The following is a 20,718-nucleotide window of genomic DNA, read 5'->3' as shown; positions in this document are numbered from 1 at the left end:
GATTTTGAGAAAGTTTCTTTTACATCAGATATCTGGTCAGATTCTTTGTCAGGAGTTTCATTATTATCCTTAACGTGTCATGGCATTACAAAAGATTTTATAAGAAAAAATATCGTTTTGAAAGCGGAGATTCTTGACGAACGTCACACGGAAGATTACATTTCGGCAATATTTTAACGTATGCTCGAAGAGTTAACGTATGCTCGAAGAGTGGGGAATCCCGAAACAGAATGTGTGCACTGCATGGTAAGAGATGGGGGATCCAATATCAAGCGTGCCTACACTTTATCTGACATAAATAACATCGACTGTACAGCACATCAGCTGCATCTTGTGGTCAAAGAAGCTGTTAAAAATGTTGATGCAATATCTATGTTACTTACAAAATGCAGAAAAATTGCAGGACAATTCAAACATTCTACAATGGCAAAGCAAGAATTAGAAAAAAATACAAGTTCGAATCAATCAAACAGAAGTAAATATCACAACTACTACAATTAGCACAGAAAAACCAAATGCTGTAAGAAAAAAACATTGCAACAATTTAGAAGACTCTATGGCCAATATATTAGTGACGATGAAGATGAGGAATCTGAAAACCGAATAACATACACTAATGCTAATTTGCTCACAGAATATGCCAAAGAAAAAAGATTATCAAGAGACCAAGATTCATTAAAGTATTGGGAGATTAATAGTAAAAAATTTGGTCTTAGTCACATGGCTCACACATATTTATCGTCACCTGCAACAAGCTTTCTAAGTGAGCAGTTTTTTTTTTAGTGCAGCAGGAATTATTTATGATCCTCATCGTACTAGACTTTTGGAGGATAAAGCTGCCAAGTTACTCTTTTTTTGAAGTACAATTTACCATTAATTAATTTTGATTATGACATTTAATTTTTTGAAGTTTCTAAAAATGTAATTATTTTATCTGATAATTTGATAATTATTATAATATAATATAATATAACTATGATGATTATTTCAATTAGCATTAGAGGTTTGATTTCAATATAAAGATAGTTAAATTAATTATAGTAAGTTACCTTATACTGGTAACTTACTATAATTAATGTTTAAATATTTAATTTTTGCAATATGAATGTGCAAAATATGTGATTTTAAGAAATAAAAAGTGATTTGAATTAAAGTTATTAGTATTTTATTGCTACCTATCTTTAAAATTTCATATAAGTAATGAAATTCATTAAGATAAAAGATCCATTAAAGATCCGCTAAAAAGTAACGGATACAGAAAAGGATATTCGGCACATCACTAATTAATATTCGAATATACAATAGCGATCTTATCTTTTTTTCACGTGTAGTATAGAAATTTGTAATAAGATACATAATGCGGTTATAATAAAATATGGTGCGATTATTTTCATATAATTAAAGTTAATATGTATTTATTTTTTTAGAAAATACAAGGGAAGCGGCTCATCCACCGCTTCTAATGACGGCACGCCATTGCTGAAAAGGAACTACAATTATAGAAGAAATAAGAAGACAAAGAATCACGGTCAAAGATTGATCCAGAACTATATACAAAAGTTATTTTTACAATACCACAAAGAATTACTGTTGTAATTAGGCTTTAATCATCAGTGTTCCATGTTTTCCACTATTTCCTACTTTTGTTCAATTTTTACTTGTTTAAAATGCTGTAATTTTATGTAAATATCTTTACAACGTTTGGTGTGTAAATACTTTAATACGTCTGTTATATTATATTTTCGTTGATAGCTTCTCTGAGTACCCCTAGACGAAACTAACCGAATGAAATGATGCTGCGATCTGCCAAGGGGGATGTTAATTGGTTGTTTGGTTTTGTGGGTTATGGTGTGGTTATTTTGTATATATTAATTTTAGTTTTAGAGTATTCTCCTTTGTTCTTCGATTCTTCTTGTTTCTAGATCTTTCCTTTCTAACTCTTTTCCCTTGGGTGGTGAGGACCGATTCTTGGAACCATGGAGAACAAAGAAAGAAAAGAGGCCCCGAGGGCTAGTGACAGAAAGGGAAAGACATTCTTTGGCCCCGATCTCAAGGTGGACAGACGTTGATAAAAGGTGTAGTAACTAATAAACTTTAATTAAAAGTAAAAGTAACTATTAAAGTAACCTAGTAAAGACGACGACGAGAGATGTTTCAGGAAGAGTTCAACGTGGCCTCCCACCCAATTTGTGAAGTTCAACAAAACCACGGGTATTTCACTCTTTATCCTATTTTTCCTAATTTCTCTACTTATCTTACCATCTCCTTCTCTCCTCTAGTTTTAAGTTAGTTTATAAGTATTAGGCATAGTTTCCGGATATCATTTATATTTGTATGTCGCGAACGGTACATTTTTGCCATTGTCTGCCGTTATATATCGTTTGCAGCCGTGTTGTAATTATTTACTGCTGAGTTGGAATCTGAAAAGAACCTGTTCACATACGCGAAATGAAATGCTTTGCTTGACCATATAACTTACTGTTGCTTAGTATTCTTGATACGTTTTTCCCTTGTCAGTTTACTTATATTTCGCTTGAACATCACAATGGCAACGTAAAATGTAGGCGATAACAAGGGGAATTCCTTCAGGGAGGACTTTTTAGAGGAAACTGGCCTCTACTTAGACGTTAGGTCTGCCAAGAAGGATGCCTCTCGGGAGGACTTTTTATAGGAAATAGGGTCCTGTTTAGGTTTTAGACACTAAAAAAAAAAAAACCCGGAAAATCACTCAATCACTGACTTTTAAAATGTTAAATAAGTTTTCGATGCAAAATTTGATTAATTTTATTTTTCATAATGATTAAAATAAATCCAAATTTTCGGATGATGATCTGAGAAGCGATGATTTGAATCTTCATTACGAAGAATTGTGAGCAGCAAACTTGGATTCTCTGCAAGCCTGCAGCCAAATGGCGATAATTAAAACACCTAAAAACTCCCTGAAATAAAGGAAGAATTACATTTAGTACGGGTTTAATTCATTAGCGAGGATTAATAGTTTAATTAGAATAAATATCTAAGTTAAAACAGACGTTACTCAGATATGAGGTTGTAAAATACTCATGTTTTAAGAGTATTCACGTAAATCTGAATTATGAAAAAAGCTTTAATGTGTAGTCATTATACAGTTAAACCTCCGAAGAAAGGCCATTGACGAAAGCATAAATAAATGGCAAAGTTGTTCGGAGTTTGTCGCTGTTTAGAGGTTCAACTTGTGCTAATTCCGCAAACAGTAGTTAATTAATAACTAAACTTTGTCGGAAGTTTATTTTTATATGCTGAAGATTGTAACTGTTAGGGTCCTTTGGGACATTATGAAGGAGAAAACTTCTTAACACTTCTATACAACAGTTGAGAACTTAAAATAAACTAATATGCATAAGGACTTTGTGGCCAACCTGTACTTCAAATCTGAATGTTAATAGCAATCTTAGCTAAATGTAAATTATATAATAAATTGCATAATTACCTCCCCTCTTCGTAAAACATTGGATTGAAACCTAAACGGGGTTGCAAAACACGTGCAAACTCTATCAAGAGATAAATAGAAAATCCAACTGAAAAGGCGAACGTAACCGAGCACATTACTCTCCAAAATATATTACCTAAAACGAAATTTAAAAAACAAAAAAGTATGAGTAATTCTATTAATATTTCTGTATTTAAATATTTAAAGAATACATTAAGCTTAAAGTTGCAAGGTGTAGACGTAGAATAAAGGAGATAAAACGTGAGACACGACAACAAAGAATCGATTTTCTAGTGTATAATAAACAAATACTCACCGAGTATCGCAGGATATAAAGCAACAGAAAATGTCAATAGAGAAGGAATTGTATAAACTGTCTAAAAAATTTAAAATAAAATAAAAATACACATAAAAAATTACATAATTAATTATCCTACTCACAATCCATAGATACCAATCTGGATCGTCTATCTACAACATTTGATAATGATAATTACATTAATAAAATAATAATAACATAGAAAATTATGTGCTAAATACATTTACTAACCTGTAAATATGCTTCAAAGGCGAAAAAAATCCCCATGAATGTGTTTATCCATCTCCAACTGCTCCATGTTTTCGTGTTTGTTGATCTTAACAACGGTAAAGAATCGTCTTTAGAGCTAGAAAAACAATTAAATTTAATAACAAATTCATAAAAATTTACTGTTTCTTTTTTTAAATCATAATTCCAACCTGTTAACGTCGTCGTTTTCTGACTCATCGCTAGAAGATTTAATGATCTGCCTCCTTTGGAAACTCATTGTTACTCGCAATGCATTATGGATGTGTATCACATGATATTTCCTCACTATTTGATAAAATATCCCTCACTTTTAGATATAGAATTTAGAGTAGAAGCTTTACCCTTTGACAAAATTTAATAAAAGAAAATATTCACATTGCTCCGTGTGATATAAATTACCTGTATACAGCGGCCATTTTTTTTTATGTCTTTGATCAGTGGTCGTTGTTTAGAGGTTCGAATGTACATTTTGTGATTTTTTTAAAATAGTGAGGATATTTTCAGTGTATAAAAATGCTTTAAATCGAATATTTAGCTTTAAAATATTGATTTTATGAGGTGATAAAAATCAGTAAAGGGAAATATCACATGTGATCACGAAAGAGAGAAATAAATAAATATTACTTCTAAAAATAATAAGAATTTTGTTTATTTATTTTTCAATGATAAATTAATCGTATTTGATCGTCCGTCCGTTTGTCAGTACGATAATTACGAAAGCAAACTCCAGTACGAGTTTATATAAAGCCTCGCACGTAGAGACTTCATACAAGTACAGATTCAGTCAAACTTCGATATAGCGCCAATGAACACAAGCGACCTTTTAAATACGCTTCAGCCTCTGTGAATTATTAATATGCATTGCAAAGGTCATTAATCATCTGGCATTCGAACTCTCATCGTTTTGAAATAATTCTTATTAGTCGAGGTCATTCGATTTAGCGCCACGTCTGATTAAGTGCGAATAAATGATAGCGCTATATCGAGGTTTTTACTGTATATGTTTGTCGATACTTGTTCTATTATTATTCGAATGTAACTTAATTCTAGATAGGAATCTTAGACTTTGTTACAAGCTTAATTAACGTTACATGAACTGAAATTAGGGCCTCTCGAGCCCGTGCTTTGACTAGGGTCCCTCATAAACTATTTTCTATGGGACAATTTATATATAAAAAAACGTCACAAAGTTATTCTAGATCAATTTGAAATATTTACAATAGCTTAGTTATGATATAATCACAAGACTATGTAATCAGAATACAATAGGACAATTTGGTTCGAGTACCAGATAAAGAAGGCCTCTTAAAGATAGAATTTCAGCAAAAAATTGATAAAAAAAAAATAATAGAAATTGGTTTCATTGATTTTATTCATCTATTTTTATAAAGAGGTGGTCCACATGTTTATTAATATCACTATCTCAACTTGGAGGTTAGCTAGACTAACTATAGTAGGGGTGACTATATACTATATACCCCGCGTTTTTTTATGCAGCGAGAGTGTAGCGAAATGACGTCACGAGCAGTATTGGCCAATTAGAAACCAGTTTCAGTGTGTTCGCTGTAAAGCGCTTCTCGAGCGCTGCATAAAAAAAACGCGAGGATACTGTACTATATAAGGCCAATCCACAATGCTAGCATTTTGGATTGGCTTTACCTTCTGGGGTTACTACATACCCCAAAGAAAGAATAGCTCTAAGATGGTCTTTTTTCCAGGAACATTGTGAGTTTGGGAAGTTTGGACAGGTCCATAATAAAGGGCGGGGTGGGTCACCTACATTTAATCCCGGGTCCCCTAAGCAGTAGACTGACCCCTTAACTTCTGAGTGATAATCCATAGACCTAACTTTTCTACTATACGTTTTCTAGAAGAATCGTTACCAAGAATATTCGAATCCAAACCGTCATAGCAGAATTACAAATTAATTTTATGTTGTTACCTTGACATTCGGGTATATTCGAACGGTTAAGCGTTCTGAGGACCCATGATAGGATCCGAGCGAACCGATCCCCAAGAATTTTTATGGGCTATCTGTCCCCGATACGTCAGTCACAGTCCTCATCATATCGTGGGCCCGGCCGAACTTACGATGGATACGGTAAAAATGCCCCGTCAGTGTCCAGAAGGTAAAAAGATCCAACAACGAGAGGTCTGTCTGTCTGTCCGGATACGTCGAGACACGTCTCTCACCATTCTGGCCCAGCTATGAATACATTACGAGCTTGCTAAAAATGCTTTACTAGCATCCACAGAGCTTTAAAAATCTTTTACCTTTAAAATTACACCATTAAAATCATTTAAAACAAATTTTGTAAATATAAAAGAATCGCTGAATCAGAAAAAAAATATTTTCTGGGGCACGCATAAGAACGTGAGTTTCCAAATTCCGAACAAATTTAATTACCCACGTCATCATTACTTTTGTAAAAATAGCCAATGTCCGTCTGTTACACTAAACTTTTATCGATAGCGATTGAATGTATTCTATAGGTTATCAGTGACAAAGTTTATCTTTTCTTGGGAATCATATTTGCTGAAGTGGCATCTGAAACATTGAATACTGTTACACAATAACATATTTTGCGTATATTAATACTGTGACAGTGAATTAAGGTGGTTATTTATCATATTATTACTATATAATAATCACAAAGTTCACTTCTAAACAGTGATATAGCATTCTATTTCAAGAGGCTCTAGCATTCTCACTTTAAAACAGGATCTTTGAAAATAAGAAAACAATATTGAAGCTGGTTAAAATACAAGAAAATCTTAGGTATATTATGTATATTTTTTTTTCTTATATTTTAGTATAATATATTAATAATTCATTCATTTATAATTTAATTAATAGCGTCGAGTAAATAGAGGAGGGTTTGAATTTTGCTATTTAACTTATATAATATTAAGTGTTTTAAAATTTTAATGAAATTTATACATTTTTCTTATAATAAAGTATTAAGAAATGCCTTATATATAATTAAATTACGGAAAATTTTTAAATTATAAGCTAAATAAAATGTGGAATACAAGAAGATCATGCGTATTAGTACTTTTTAAAATAAGAATTTCATCTAGGTAATTATGTAAATTATGCTATTGATGTATATTTATTATTATTATATATATATTTATAAATATCTCTTAAAAATTAAATACTTTTAAATGTCCAAAAAGTTATAAATTAAAATTTATTACATTAATTTAAAATAGAACCCGCGGATAAACTTAGTCGCGAGTTCGCGCACGACCGGAGGACTCGGCCTGGAATTTTTGGTGTATTCTTATGTGTTTAACACATAAAATGGAGCCATTTTTCTATAGAAAGTCCTTTCGGGAGACATTTTCCTTGACAGATCGCCCGAGTATTTCCGTACGCTTAAATGTAATAATGGAACGGAGCGGTTTAAAAATTCGAAAATTAAAATTCTTGATAAATAGATATTAATATTTTTTAGATAAAAAAAATAAAAATCTTTCTAAATGTTTTATTCTTAAATAAACGCATTTAATAATAGAAATAATAGATTTAAATCGAAAAAAGACAGAGTAAACCGTTTAAGAAATTAATTATTCATTTCAGTCATGTCCATTTTCTTAGCATTTATTTTATTATTTAAACATAACTGTTAATATTCCGAAAAAAATATCAAAGTTTTATTAAATTACATTAAACGAAAATTTATAAAACTTTAGCGATTAATTTTTAAATAAGGAAGATGGCGTCATAATTTAAGATATGTATTCTGTCTCCCAACCGGAAGATCGCGATCGACTAAGTAAAAAAAATATTAAATAAACTTAATTTAAATAAGATTTAATAAGTATTTAATATAAAAAAATATTTAAAAGTAATTAGTTATTAAAAGTACAATATCTGCGCGAATTAATTTTATTATATTTTTATTAATTGATGTATAATTATTTTTTCATAAAGTGAATTATAAAAATATCTTACATAATTATTTATCGTTATTAAAAAGTATAAATTTTAATATTATAAAAACATTAATTTGATTAAAATCAAGAAATATTTATTACTAAATTAAACCTTTAATTAATGAATATTAAAATGTTTTAAAAAAAAAAGTTATAACCGCGAGGAGGCGTTTTTTTCCCGCTAAATTCATCCAAATTTGTGAAATTTTGTACAGTAATTTGTAAGTACAATTTTAAATTAATAAATAAATAATTTTTAATAAATTAAAAAGTAATTTCAAAGACAAATTTACACACAAAGCAACAAATTAACCATTAAAATACATTTTCTGTTACATAATAAAATAATTAGAAAAAATAAAAGTTTCGTTAAGGGCCTGACAAGGTAAGGAATTAAGCCTAATATTAATTAATTATAAATGAAATATTTGCACAGAATTAAATACAAAAAATTAATATTACTTCATTTATACTTTACTGCATACAATACCAATGAATATTTCCATTAGCTCAATCATTTCAGCTTAAACTTTGAGAATTTCATGGAAAAAACTAATTTTTTTTTTTGCTGATAGACAGAAAATTTGAAGAAAAATTCAAAAGAAAACAAATTTGTTAATCTTTTAACCTCAAATTATTATAAAAAGCTTCATATTTCATGATTTTATGGTAATTCCTTCAATTTGCCATGTTTTTTTTTAAAAAAAGAATAAAACCTGAAGGAAAGTCCAAATGAGATGTAAAATTTGAAGCAAATCCTTTTATAATATTGCAAATTGTAAATTTCAGCTTCAAATTTAAGAATTTCATGAAAAGTTTTTAATAAACGACAGTTCTCACTTTACAAATTCATTAGTAAAAACAAATTTATAAAGATTTCTGGCTTAAAATTTGATACATTTAAGAATTTTGAAGCCAATTTCGTACAAAATTAAATTTCTTCAAACGTAGCAGTAAAGATTGTTTTAAAAAAATAAGACATTAAAGATTTTTATAAAGAAAAACAATAATAATTCGCTATCGCATTAAAAAATTACAAATTAATTTACGTAATACGATGATTAATTTTAATGCATGAATTGCGTAAACTAATGCAAAGTTTTATAATTAAATATAAAGCTAAATCCTTACAAAATTAATTTTATATGGATTTAGTTTAAATTTTTCAAATTAAGAATTTTAATTTTAGATTTTAATAAATGGTATCAAAATATCTACTGTTTAATGTTGGGAAAATCACAGATAAATCCGTATATTTAAAGTAATAACTTGCTATAAAAGATTGAAAAAAAAATCTGATCATTTTGGTTAATTTAGATGAATATTTTAAATATTAAAATTTGCACTTATACATATGATTTAATCATTTATAATAAAGTTAATTAGAAATATTGTTTTGAAAACAAATGGATGTAGTGTAATTGTTACTATAATTTAATATAAAACTATTTAATTTTTGATTATTATGACAATTTAACTTATGATTTTGTTTTAAAAATGCCTTTATTCAGATAATGTTTTATTCTATCTGAATATTTGTTATATTGTATTATTATTTGTTATGTCTTATTTCGAAAAAATGTCTTATATAGTCTTTATAATATCACAGCAAAGACAATTGATAAACTGTTTTATACAACATTATTATTCATAACATAATACTGATAAATTTACAAATTTTTCTAATTAAACTAATTACATAATCAGATTTGTGGTATTATACTTGTACTAGTTGTTTGCTAATTATATAATCGAATGATTGTACTCGATACATTTTCAATTATCTATTCAAAATGTATGAAGAAGTTAAGACATTGATAATTATGATTCGAGAACAAAGCAGACATTAAATATGAAGAAATTTATAATGTAATTGGAATAAAAACTTGAAAGTTTAAGCATTGTTGTAATTATATTACAGAAAACTCTGCAATTAAATCCTGGAAGGTAGTTTTGCTATGCGACTTTTTGAATGTTTACTTAGTATTTTTTTTAAATTAATCGCCTCAAGAAGCTATACATTTCTTGCTTTAGCTTATTGCGAATATTAGAAACATTTTGCGCTTCCAAAATTTCTACACTTTACCAAAAATTATTGCAAAAATAAGATTATATTGTTATGTAGAACGAACTAGACCCCCCTTTTTTTCAAACGTAAGCATTATTCAGCGAATTCTTGTCATATGACACATACCTATTTTTTCAAATATAAATCTTACCAAATTTACAACAGAATAAATCATGTATGTGTACTTTTTTCGGTTCCTTACTAAAATCACAACTATAATTTTCATCATATGACATCTCTAAAGCATCGATTTAGTCAGCTCATTAGAGATTTTCAAGACTAAATCAATCTCACGTAAGCTGTAGTTGATTCACTCTTGAATAAAATTTTACATTAAAGAAATAACAGCAATTTGCGTATAATAATTGTCCCAATATTGTAGATTATTAAAAGTATAGATCAAAAGTCAGTTAACGTAACCGGGATATAAGCATTAAGAACGGATAAAGTCATCTTAAAGTACTGTATATCTCGATTAACTTGTTTTACTTTTCTGGCTGTTACATAGCCTATATAAGAGGGAAAATATGGCGATCGGTCAAAAAAATGATCTTCAAGACTTGTATTTTTGAACTCGGGACCTTGAAACGTCGAGAAATAATTTTTAAAATTTGGGTTTTTTTTCTGTATGTATGGATGTTTTGAGTTTGTGGGAGTGGCACGATTTTATTCACCCACTTTCAAGCTTAATAACACCTGTGCTTTTTGCCGAAAATTTCTTAAATTTTGCAGGAAAGTTTGTGTATTAGGAGGATTGATGCCGTTAAATTTTGGTGATTATAGGTCCGGGGGATGGGGAGATAATGAGAGTTGAGTGTATCTCCATTAGGGTCGGACTTAATGACGATTTTACTGGTTATTAGCATTTACAATTTTTTTTTTCTATAAAACTCATTCCCACCCTCAAAATTAATCTATTTAAGACGAAGAAACAATGGTCCATTAATGACTTTTTTGGCTTTAACTTAGTCTTAACTGCACGTCGATTTTGCACGAGTAGATTGAACTCATTTGATTAGATGACTATGATTAATATCTAAATTAAAATGACATCAAAATAATTAAATCTTAACAAAACATTTGGGATTCCTCAATTACAGTTTCGCATATATTAGTTGTATATAACTTAGCATCTATAAGAGTGATAAATCCATGTAAAATTGGCATGTAAACGGCTGCACGACATACAGTAAAATGGTCGTGTAGCTCGAAGAAATTTGTGGGCATTTATCGATTCGATTTAAAGATTCGTTCCTGTAAGTTACCGGATACATATAATATATATATGGAAGTAGATAGCAATCTTCGATGATGGATTACTTTGCTGTGACAAGCTTCCATTTTGGATATGTCGTCCTGTCTCCAGATAGGCAAGAGTTTTCTCCTATTGATAAAAGCTATTTTAGTACATTCTTATTTAAATTATCTGTGTCAACAGATTTAAACTTTTGAGCTGTTTTTTAATAAAATTTCTTTCGGAAAAGTCATATTTACGGACGATAAAACTCTCATTGCTTTGTAAAAATTAAAAATGATCGTGTCAAGAGCTAATAGAATTTTTTTTTTATCTGTAAGTATGCTATGTAGTGAGTTTTTTAATTAGGGAAATTGTATATAGTTTGTACACATGCCACAAAGTGTTGACATGTATTTTTTTGAGAGATCGACGAAGATTGGCGCATAATTTAATAGTAGAATTGCAGCTCTGAATGAAGCAGGTTGGGACTTTATCATAGCTGTAGACCATGATCACGGGAGTAAAGAAACGATGGTCGTATGAAATTCTACATACTCTTTTCTGGGAGAGTAATTTTTACACGTAAATCATTAGTTCCTTTTGATTTTTGTTTTTACTCCAATGGACATGGTCTACAGCTCTAAGGTCCCAACCGTTTCATTCGGAGCTGCATTTGTGTCAATTTAAAATCATTTTGCATTAAAATGTTTATGATTGTAATAAAATCTGGTTTGCCATCAGCTTAATTCATTAAGAGGGCATAATTTTGTGCATTTTTTTAAATAATTAAAATAAGAGAATGAAATTTTTTTTCAAATGAAAATGTTTATTTTTGTTTAAAGTAGTAATAAGAATTGAACACACATGACGATATGGGGAAAGTTAGAGTTTCGATACAAAAATTACGTTTAAACATATACTTGGAATTAAAATATCTGTATTTAATAATATAAATGATAAAAAAAAGGGGGAAGCGAGGCAGAACGTAGACAGCAGTGGCACATTATAGCTTCATGGGCACAGACAAATTTAGATGAGAAGGTCCCCGTGTACAATGTTGACTTCAGACATTTTTTTCTTTGGGAGAATTTTTTGAGGGAAATGTTTTCTTATAAAGGATTGATTCGGGCCACCTGTTAGTGGGGGTCTCCAGGCAATTACCCGTTTTGCTCATAGGATAACGTGTCACTGGTAGAGAGCGTGTAAGTAAAAAAAAAAAAATGGCATAACGGGAGATGGATTTCAAATTTGCCCACGAGAAAGATGCCGACGAAGCCTTGGATTTATTTGTGAGAGAAGAAACTTAATCGGCGTTTAGTTTTCCACCACTCATTCAAACTGGCTGAATATTTTTTTCATTGCTAGTGATGCATGTAGCCTTAAGAATAAAAATTCTGCCTGTCAGTGGTTGCGGGTTGCCGACTCACTGGAGAGATTTCCGAGTTTTTTCCATGAAATTTTGCCGGATGCATCCTCTTTTATGTTTCGTTGTCATATCACGTCATACCGATCGAGGAGGAAGAAAAATGTAGCAGACTATTAATATCTGGCATCAAAATTCCAATCGATTAAATTATGTAAACTGTTAATGAAGTATCCGACGAAATTATATTCGATAAATCACGAATTGATTCTAAATGACGATAATTTGGCAGTTAAGTTTTGGAATTAAATAGTAATTTTATTTATCGGGTCTTAAAGTTACGAAGATTTGATTGGTGCTAAATGTTTTCCCTTTCTTCCACTTGCAATGAGGCCAGCCTATATTTGGCTAATGTTTTGGCTTCATTCAATGATTAGTAACAACGAACAAAATAAGATGAAATTTGATTGTAAATGTTAAATTTGGTGCGAAGTTTTGAAAGTTACAAGCATACCATGTGCCATCAAAGAGGAGGAAGAATTCAACACAATTTGTAAGACTTCATTCGCTGACGTGAAATATCAGAGTAGAGGCAGATTTCTTACTGAATTCGTAACGAGACGTCAAAGTTCAATCCCTTCATCCCCCCTTTTTAAAATAAACTACCATAAATTTGAGGAGAAAATGCTTTTAAGTGACCATGAAAATAATTTTTAAGTTCGTCAAGAGGTTTCATCCGATTCTCACGACTACTACAACAAAACGTATCTTCAGTACTTCTGAAATGAAAATGGTGCAAAGGACTTTTGGCTCACATGACTCGTATGCAATCCTTCCTCTGTCTCTCTCATTCATTAATATTAATATGGGGTCGGCTCCCTTGCTTAGGAATGGTCCTGAGTAGTTTTACTATGGAGCGACCTTGATGCCAATCATCCCTGATTTATTTGAACTTGAAACCAACCAGCGCTCTAGGCGAGGGGTTAATTTTAATTCCTAATTCATCATCCTCGCTCTGTAGATATTCGCCTTTCTCTGATTAATACTAAACTCAAATTACAAATTTAAAATTGGTCTCTTCATATTTTATCGATCTTCCTCTTAATTTTCGTTATTTAACATTTAATTAATCGCATTTTAAAATCAATTTTTAACGACAAGAGCAATTTCGATTGGCATTTTACGCAAGGATTAAGGCGATAATTTTCGTTCTATTCTTAATGTATCGATCCATGTAAATGAATTCGTTGAATTGTAAATCCTACGAGACTTAACATTTAACATACAAAACACGATGATAAATTGCATTAAAGTGTAACGATGAAGTGTTTTTTTTTTAAATGAAAATTTTGAGTTTCTTCTAACTTAAATGCGAGAAAGCGTTGCTGCTCGAAATACATAAATAAAATTGGAATTTATATATTAAAAAACGCTTTTTAAATTCCTAAACTATATCTTAGACTCACAATTTCCTAATTTTATTTATTCGGTTAACTAATATATAAAGATCCCATCTCCAGGAACTACAACTGGTTCCCACCCAACCTTCTTCTTCCATTGATCCTCTTCAATATTATANAAGCCTAATATTAATTAATTATAAATGAAATATTTGCACAGAATTAAATACAAAAAATTAATATTACTTCATTTATACTTTACTGCATACAATACCAATGAATATTTCCATTAGCTCAATCATTTCAGCTTAAACTTTGAGAATTTCATGGAAAAAACTAATTTTTTTTTGCTGATAGACAGAAAATTTGAAGAAAAATTCAAAAGAAAACAAATTTGTTAATCTTTTAACCTCAAATTATTATAAAAAGCTTCATATTTCATGATTTTATGGTAATTCCTTCAATTTGCCATGTTTTTTTTTAAAAAAAGAATAAAACCTGAAGGAAAGTCCAAATGAGATGTAAAATTTGAAGCAAATCCTTTTATAATATTGCAAATTGTAAATTTCGGCTTCAAATTTAAGAATTTCATGAAAAGTTTTTAATAAACGACAGTTCTCACTTTACAAATTCATTAGTAAAAACAAATTTATAAAGATTTCTGGCTTAAAATTTGATACATTTAAGAATTTTGAAGCCAATTTCGTACAAAATTAAATTTCTTCAAACGTAGCAGTAAAGATTGTTTTAAAAAAATAAGACATTAAAGATTTTTATAAAGAAAAACAATAATAATTCGCTATCGCATTAAAAAATTACAAATTAATTTACGTAATACGATGATTAATTTTAATGCATGAATTGCGTAAACTAATGCAAAGTTTTATAATTAAATATAAAGCTAAATCCTTACAAAATTAATTTTATATGGATTTAGTTTAAATTTTTCAAATTAAGAATTTTAATTTTAGATTTTAATAAATGGTATCAAAATATCTACTGTTTAATGTTGGGAAAATCACAGATAAATCCGTATATTTAAAGTAATAACTTGCTATAAAAGATTGAAAAAAAAATCTGATCATTTTGGTTAATTTAGATGAATATTTTAAATATTAAAATTTGCACTTATACATATGATTTAATCATTTATAATAAAGTTAATTAGAAATATTGTTTTGAAAACAAATGGATGTAGTGTAATTGTTACTATAATTTAATATAAAACTATTTAATTTTTGATTATTATGACAATTTAACTTATGATTTTGTTTTAAAAATGCCTTTATTCAGATAATGTTTTATTCTATCTGAATATTTGTTATATTGTATTATTATTTGTTATGTCTTATTTCGAAAAAATGTCTTATATAGTCTTTATAATATCACAGCAAAGACAATTGATAAACTGTTTTATACAACATTATTATTCATAACATAATACTGATAAATTTACAAATTTTTCTAATTAAACTAATTACATAATCAGATTTGTGGTATTATACTTGTACTAGTTGTTTGCTAATTATATAATCGAATGATTGTACTCGATACATTTTCAATTATCTATTCAAAATGTATGAAGAAGTTAAGACATTGATAATTATGATTCGAGAACAAAGCAGACATTAAATATGAAGAAATTTATAATGTAATTGGAATAAAAACTTGAAAGTTTAAGCATTGTTGTAATTATATTACAGAAAACTCTGCAATTAAATCCTGGAAGGTAGTTTTGCTATGCGACTTTTTGAATGTTTACTTAGTATTTTTTTTAAATTAATCGCCTCAAGAAGCTATACATTTCTTGCTTTAGCTTATTGCGAATATTAGAAACATTTTGCGCTTCCAAAATTTCTACACTTTACCAAAAATTATTGCAAAAATAAGATTATATTGTTATGTAGAACGAACTAGACCCCCCTTTTTTTCAAACGTAAGCATTATTCAGCGAATTCTTGTCATATGACACATACCTATTTTTTCAAATATAAATCTTACCAAATTTACAACAGAATAAATCATGTATGTGTACTTTTTTCGGTTCCTTACTAAAATCACAACTATAATTTTCATCATATGACATCTCTAAAGCATCGATTTAGTCAGCTCATTAGAGATTTTCAAGACTAAATCAATCTCACGTAAGCTGTAGTTGATTCACTCTTGAATAAAATTTTACATTAAAGAAATAACAGCAATTTGCGTATAATAATTGTCCCAATATTGTAGATTATTAAAAGTATAGATCAAAAGTCAGTTAACGTAACCGGGATATAAGCATTAAGAACGGATAAAGTCATCTTAAAGTACTGTATATCTCGATTAACTTGTTTTACTTTTCTGGCTGTTACATAGCCTATATAAGAGGGAAAATATGGCGATCGGTCAAAAAAATGATCTTCAAGACTTGTATTTTTGAACTCGGGACCTTGAAACGTCGAGAAATAATTTTTAAAATTTGGGTTTTTTTTCTGTATGTATGGATGTTTTGAGTTTGTGGGAGTGGCACGATTTTATTCACCCACTTTCAAGCTTAATAACACCTGTGCTTTTTGCCGAAAATTTCTTAAATTTTGCAGGAAAGTTTGTGTATTAGGAGGATTGATGCCGTTAAATTTTGGTGATTATAGGTCCGGGGGATGGGGAGATAATGAGAGTTGAGTGTATCTCCATTAGGGTCGGACTTAATGACGATTTTACTGGTTATTAGCATTTACAATTTTTTTTTTCTATAAAACTCATTCCCACCCTCAAAATTAATCTATTTAAGACGAAGAAACAATGGTCCATTAATGACTTTTTTGGCTTTAACTTAGTCTTAACTGCACGTCGATTTTGCACGAGTAGATTGAACTCATTTGATTAGATGACTATGATTAATATCTAAATTAAAATGACATCAAAATAATTAAATCTTAACAAAACATTTGGGATTCCTCAATTACAGTTTCGCATATATTAGTTGTATATAACTTAGCATCTATAAGAGTGATAAATCCATGTAAAATTGGCATGTAAACGGCTGCACGACATACAGTAAAATGGTCGTGTAGCTCGAAGAAATTTGTGGGCATTTATCGATTCGATTTAAAGATTCGTTCCTGTAAGTTACCGGATACATATAATATATATATGGAAGTAGATAGCAATCTTCGATGATGGATTACTTTGCTGTGACAAGCTTCCATTTTGGATATGTCGTCCTGTCTCCAGATAGGCAAGAGTTTTCTCCTATTGATAAAAGCTATTTTAGTACATTCTTATTTAAATTATCTGTGTCAACAGATTTAAACTTTTGAGCTGTTTTTTAATAAAATTTCTTTCGGAAAAGTCATATTTACGGACGATAAAACTCTCATTGCTTTGTAAAAATTAAAAATGATCGTGTCAAGAGCTAATAGAATTTTTTTTTTATCTGTAAGTATGCTATGTAGTGAGTTTTTTAATTAGGGAAATTGTATATAGTTTGTACACATGCCACAAAGTGTTGACATGTATTTTTTTGAGAGATCGACGAAGATTGGCGCATAATTTAATAGTAGAATTGCAGCTCTGAATGAAGCAGGTTGGGACTTTATCATAGCTGTAGACCATGATCACGGGAGTAAAGAAACGATGGTCGTATGAAATTCTACATACTCTTTTCTGGGAGAGTAATTTTTACACGTAAATCATTAGTTCCTTTTGATTTTTGTTTTTACTCCAATGGACATGGTCTACAGCTCTAAGGTCCCAACCGTTTCATTCGGAGCTGCATTTGTGTCAATTTAAAATCATTTTGCATTAAAATGTTTATGATTGTAATAAAATCTGGTTTGCCATCAGCTTAATTCATTAAGAGGGCATAATTTTGTGCATTTTTTTAAATAATTAAAATAAGAGAATGAAATTTTTTTTCAAATGAAAATGTTTATTTTTGTTTAAAGTAGTAATAAGAATTGAACACACATGACGATATGGGGAAAGTTAGAGTTTCGATACAAAAATTACGTTTAAACATATACTTGGAATTAAAATATCTGTATTTAATAATATAAATGATAAAAAAAAGGGGGAAGCGAGGCAGAACGTAGACAGCAGTGGCACATTATAGCTTCATGGGCACAGACAAATTTAGATGAGAAGGTCCCCGTGTACAATGTTGACTTCAGACATTTTTTTCTTTGGGAGAATTTTTTGAGGGAAATGTTTTCTTATAAAGGATTGATTCGGGCCACCTGTTAGTGGGGGTCTCCAGGCAATTACCCGTTTTGCTCATAGGATAACGTGTCACTGGTAGAGAGCGTGTAAGTAAAAAAAAAAAAATGGCATAACGGGAGATGGATTTCAAATTTGCCCACGAGAAAGATGCCGACGAAGCCTTGGATTTATTTGTGAGAGAAGAAACTTAATCGGCGTTTAGTTTTCCACCACTCATTCAAACTGGCTGAATATTTTTTTCATTGCTAGTGATGCATGTAGCCTTAAGAATAAAAATTCTGCCTGTCAGTGGTTGCGGGTTGCCGACTCACTGGAGAGATTTCCGAGTTTTTTCCATGAAATTTTGCCGGATGCATCCTCTTTTATGTTTCGTTGTCATATCACGTCATACCGATCGAGGAGGAAGAAAAATGTAGCAGACTATTAATATCTGGCATCAAAATTCCAATCGATTAAATTATGTAAACTGTTAATGAAGTATCCGACGAAATTATATTCGATAAATCACGAATTGATTCTAAATGACGATAATTTGGCAGTTAAGTTTTGGAATTAAATAGTAATTTTATTTATCGGGTCTTAAAGTTACGAAGATTTGATTGGTGCTAAATGTTTTCCCTTTCTTCCACTTGCAATGAGGCCAGCCTATATTTGGCTAATGTTTTGGCTTCATTCAATGATTAGTAACAACGAACAAAATAAGATGAAATTTGATTGTAAATGTTAAATTTGGTGCGCAGTTTTGAAAGTTACATGCATACCATGTGCCATCAAAGAGGAGGAAGAATTCAACACAATTTGTAAGAGACTTCAGTCGCTGACGTGAAATATCAGAGTAGAGGCAGATTTCTTACTGAATTCGTAACGAGACGTCAAAGTTCAATCCCTTCACCCCCCTTTTAAAATAAACTATCATAAATTTGAGGAGAAAATGCTTTTAAGTGACCATGAAAATAATTTTTAAGTTCGTCAAGAGGTTTCATCCGATTCTCACGACTACTACAACAAAACGTATCTTCAGTACTTCTGAAATGAAAATGGTGCAAAGGACTTTTGGCTCACATGACTCGTATGCAATCCTTCCTCTGTCTCTCTCATTCATTAATATTAATATGGGGTCGGCTCCCTTGCTCCTTGCTTAGGTAGGAATGGTCCTGAGTAGTTTTACTATGGAGCGACCTTGATGCCAATCATCCCTGATTTATTTGAACTTGAAACCAACCAGCGCTCTAGGCGAGGGGTTAATTTTAATTCCTAATTCATCATCCTCGCTCTGTAGATATTCGCCTTTCTCTGATTAATACTAAACTCAAATTACAAATTTAAAATTGGTCTCTTCATATTTTATCGATCTTCCTCTTAATTTTCGTTATTTAACATTTAATTAATCGCATTTTAAAGTCAATTTTTAACGACAAGACCAATTTCGATTGGCATTTTACGCAAGGATTAAGGCGATAATTTTCGTTCTATTCTTAATGTATCGATCCATGTAAATGAATTCGTTGAATTGTAAATCCTACGAGACTTAACATTTAACATACAAAACACGATGATAAATTGCATTAAAGTGTAACGATGAAGTGTTTTTTTTTTAAATGAAAATTTTGAGTTTCTTCTAACTTAAATGCGAGAAAGCGTTGCTGCTCGAAATACATAAATAAAATTGGAATTTATATATTAAAAAACGCTTTTTAAATTCCTAAACTATATCTTAGACTCACAATTTCCTAATTTTATTTATTCGGTTAACTAATATATAAAGATCCCATCTCCAGGAACTACAACTGGTTCCCACCCAACCTTCTTCTTCCATTGATCCTCTTCAATATTATATACTATACATTATATTATAATATATTATACATAAATATGTATGCAACAACCTCCTACATAATTTTTAAAAAATATCTCCCTTCTCCCTACACTTGAAAGCAAAAAAAATGTGTGAAATTTCTAATATTCGCAAAGTTTTATCGATCCTGGAGGTAGGAGCCAGAATCCTAAAAAATCTAGACTTTAGATTTAATAAAAACTGAAGAAATACCACAAACTCATTTCAAATTTATCATTTTCTAGTCAAATATGTTAATTTTTTCAGAATTTTGTTCTATATAACCAAGTTTTAATGCAGAGAAATTCATACATTTTGGTGCAGTAAATGCTAGAATTCTTCTCCAAAAACGTCCGTAGGATAAATAATAAATTATTAACGTTAATTTAATTAAATTATTTAACATATTGTGAATTTTAAATGTAGAATATCTGTATAATAATTTTTACTACATCAGTTTTTAAAGAGAAACTGTCGAGAGATATCGACTTGTTCTTAACTGGTCGATACATCAGTTGATTATATATATATATATATATATAAGTATAAATATATAATTTATTACATCTTACAAATGTAAATTCGAATATTTTATTCATAAATTAGATTATAATTTCACGCAAGTAACAAATTT

At 29.8% G+C, this 20,718-nt stretch overlaps 1 protein-coding gene across 3 annotated transcripts in view; it reads right to left on the bottom strand.

Annotated features, from left to right (window-relative positions):
- Positions 1-2,744: 2,744 nt before the first annotated feature.
- The window catches only part of LOC111613148 (transmembrane protein 220-like), a 33,070-nt gene continuing 15,096 nt past the window's right edge, over positions 2,745-20,718 (bottom strand). The window contains exons 1-7 of one of the 3 annotated variants that reach the window (XM_023354474.1): positions 5,980-6,134; positions 4,208-4,261; positions 4,020-4,134; positions 3,911-3,940; positions 3,786-3,846; positions 3,470-3,605; positions 2,745-2,939 (exon numbers count right to left, since the gene is read on the bottom strand). In XM_023354474.1, coding sequence (XP_023210242.1) covers positions 2,858-2,939; positions 3,470-3,605; positions 3,786-3,846; positions 3,911-3,940; positions 4,020-4,134; positions 4,208-4,261; positions 5,980-5,987 — 486 coding nt within the window. In that variant the 5' untranslated portion in view covers positions 5,988-6,134 and the 3' untranslated portion in view covers positions 2,745-2,857. Of the gene's footprint in view, positions 2,940-3,469; positions 3,606-3,785; positions 3,847-3,910; positions 3,941-4,019; positions 4,135-4,207; positions 5,457-5,979; positions 6,135-20,718 lie in introns of those variants that run through there. The other 2 variants (XM_023354465.1, XM_023354483.1) reach the window with 2 other exon arrangements.

Source organism: Centruroides sculpturatus, unplaced genomic scaffold, assembly GCF_000671375.1.
Source record: "Centruroides sculpturatus isolate CEXI.00-Female unplaced genomic scaffold, Cexi_2.0 scaffold134, whole genome shotgun sequence".
NCBI classification, from domain to species: domain Eukaryota; kingdom Metazoa; phylum Arthropoda; class Arachnida; order Scorpiones; family Buthidae; genus Centruroides; species Centruroides sculpturatus.
Note: the sequence above shows the minus strand (reverse complement) of the source record. Positions and strands in the feature narration are given on the sequence as shown.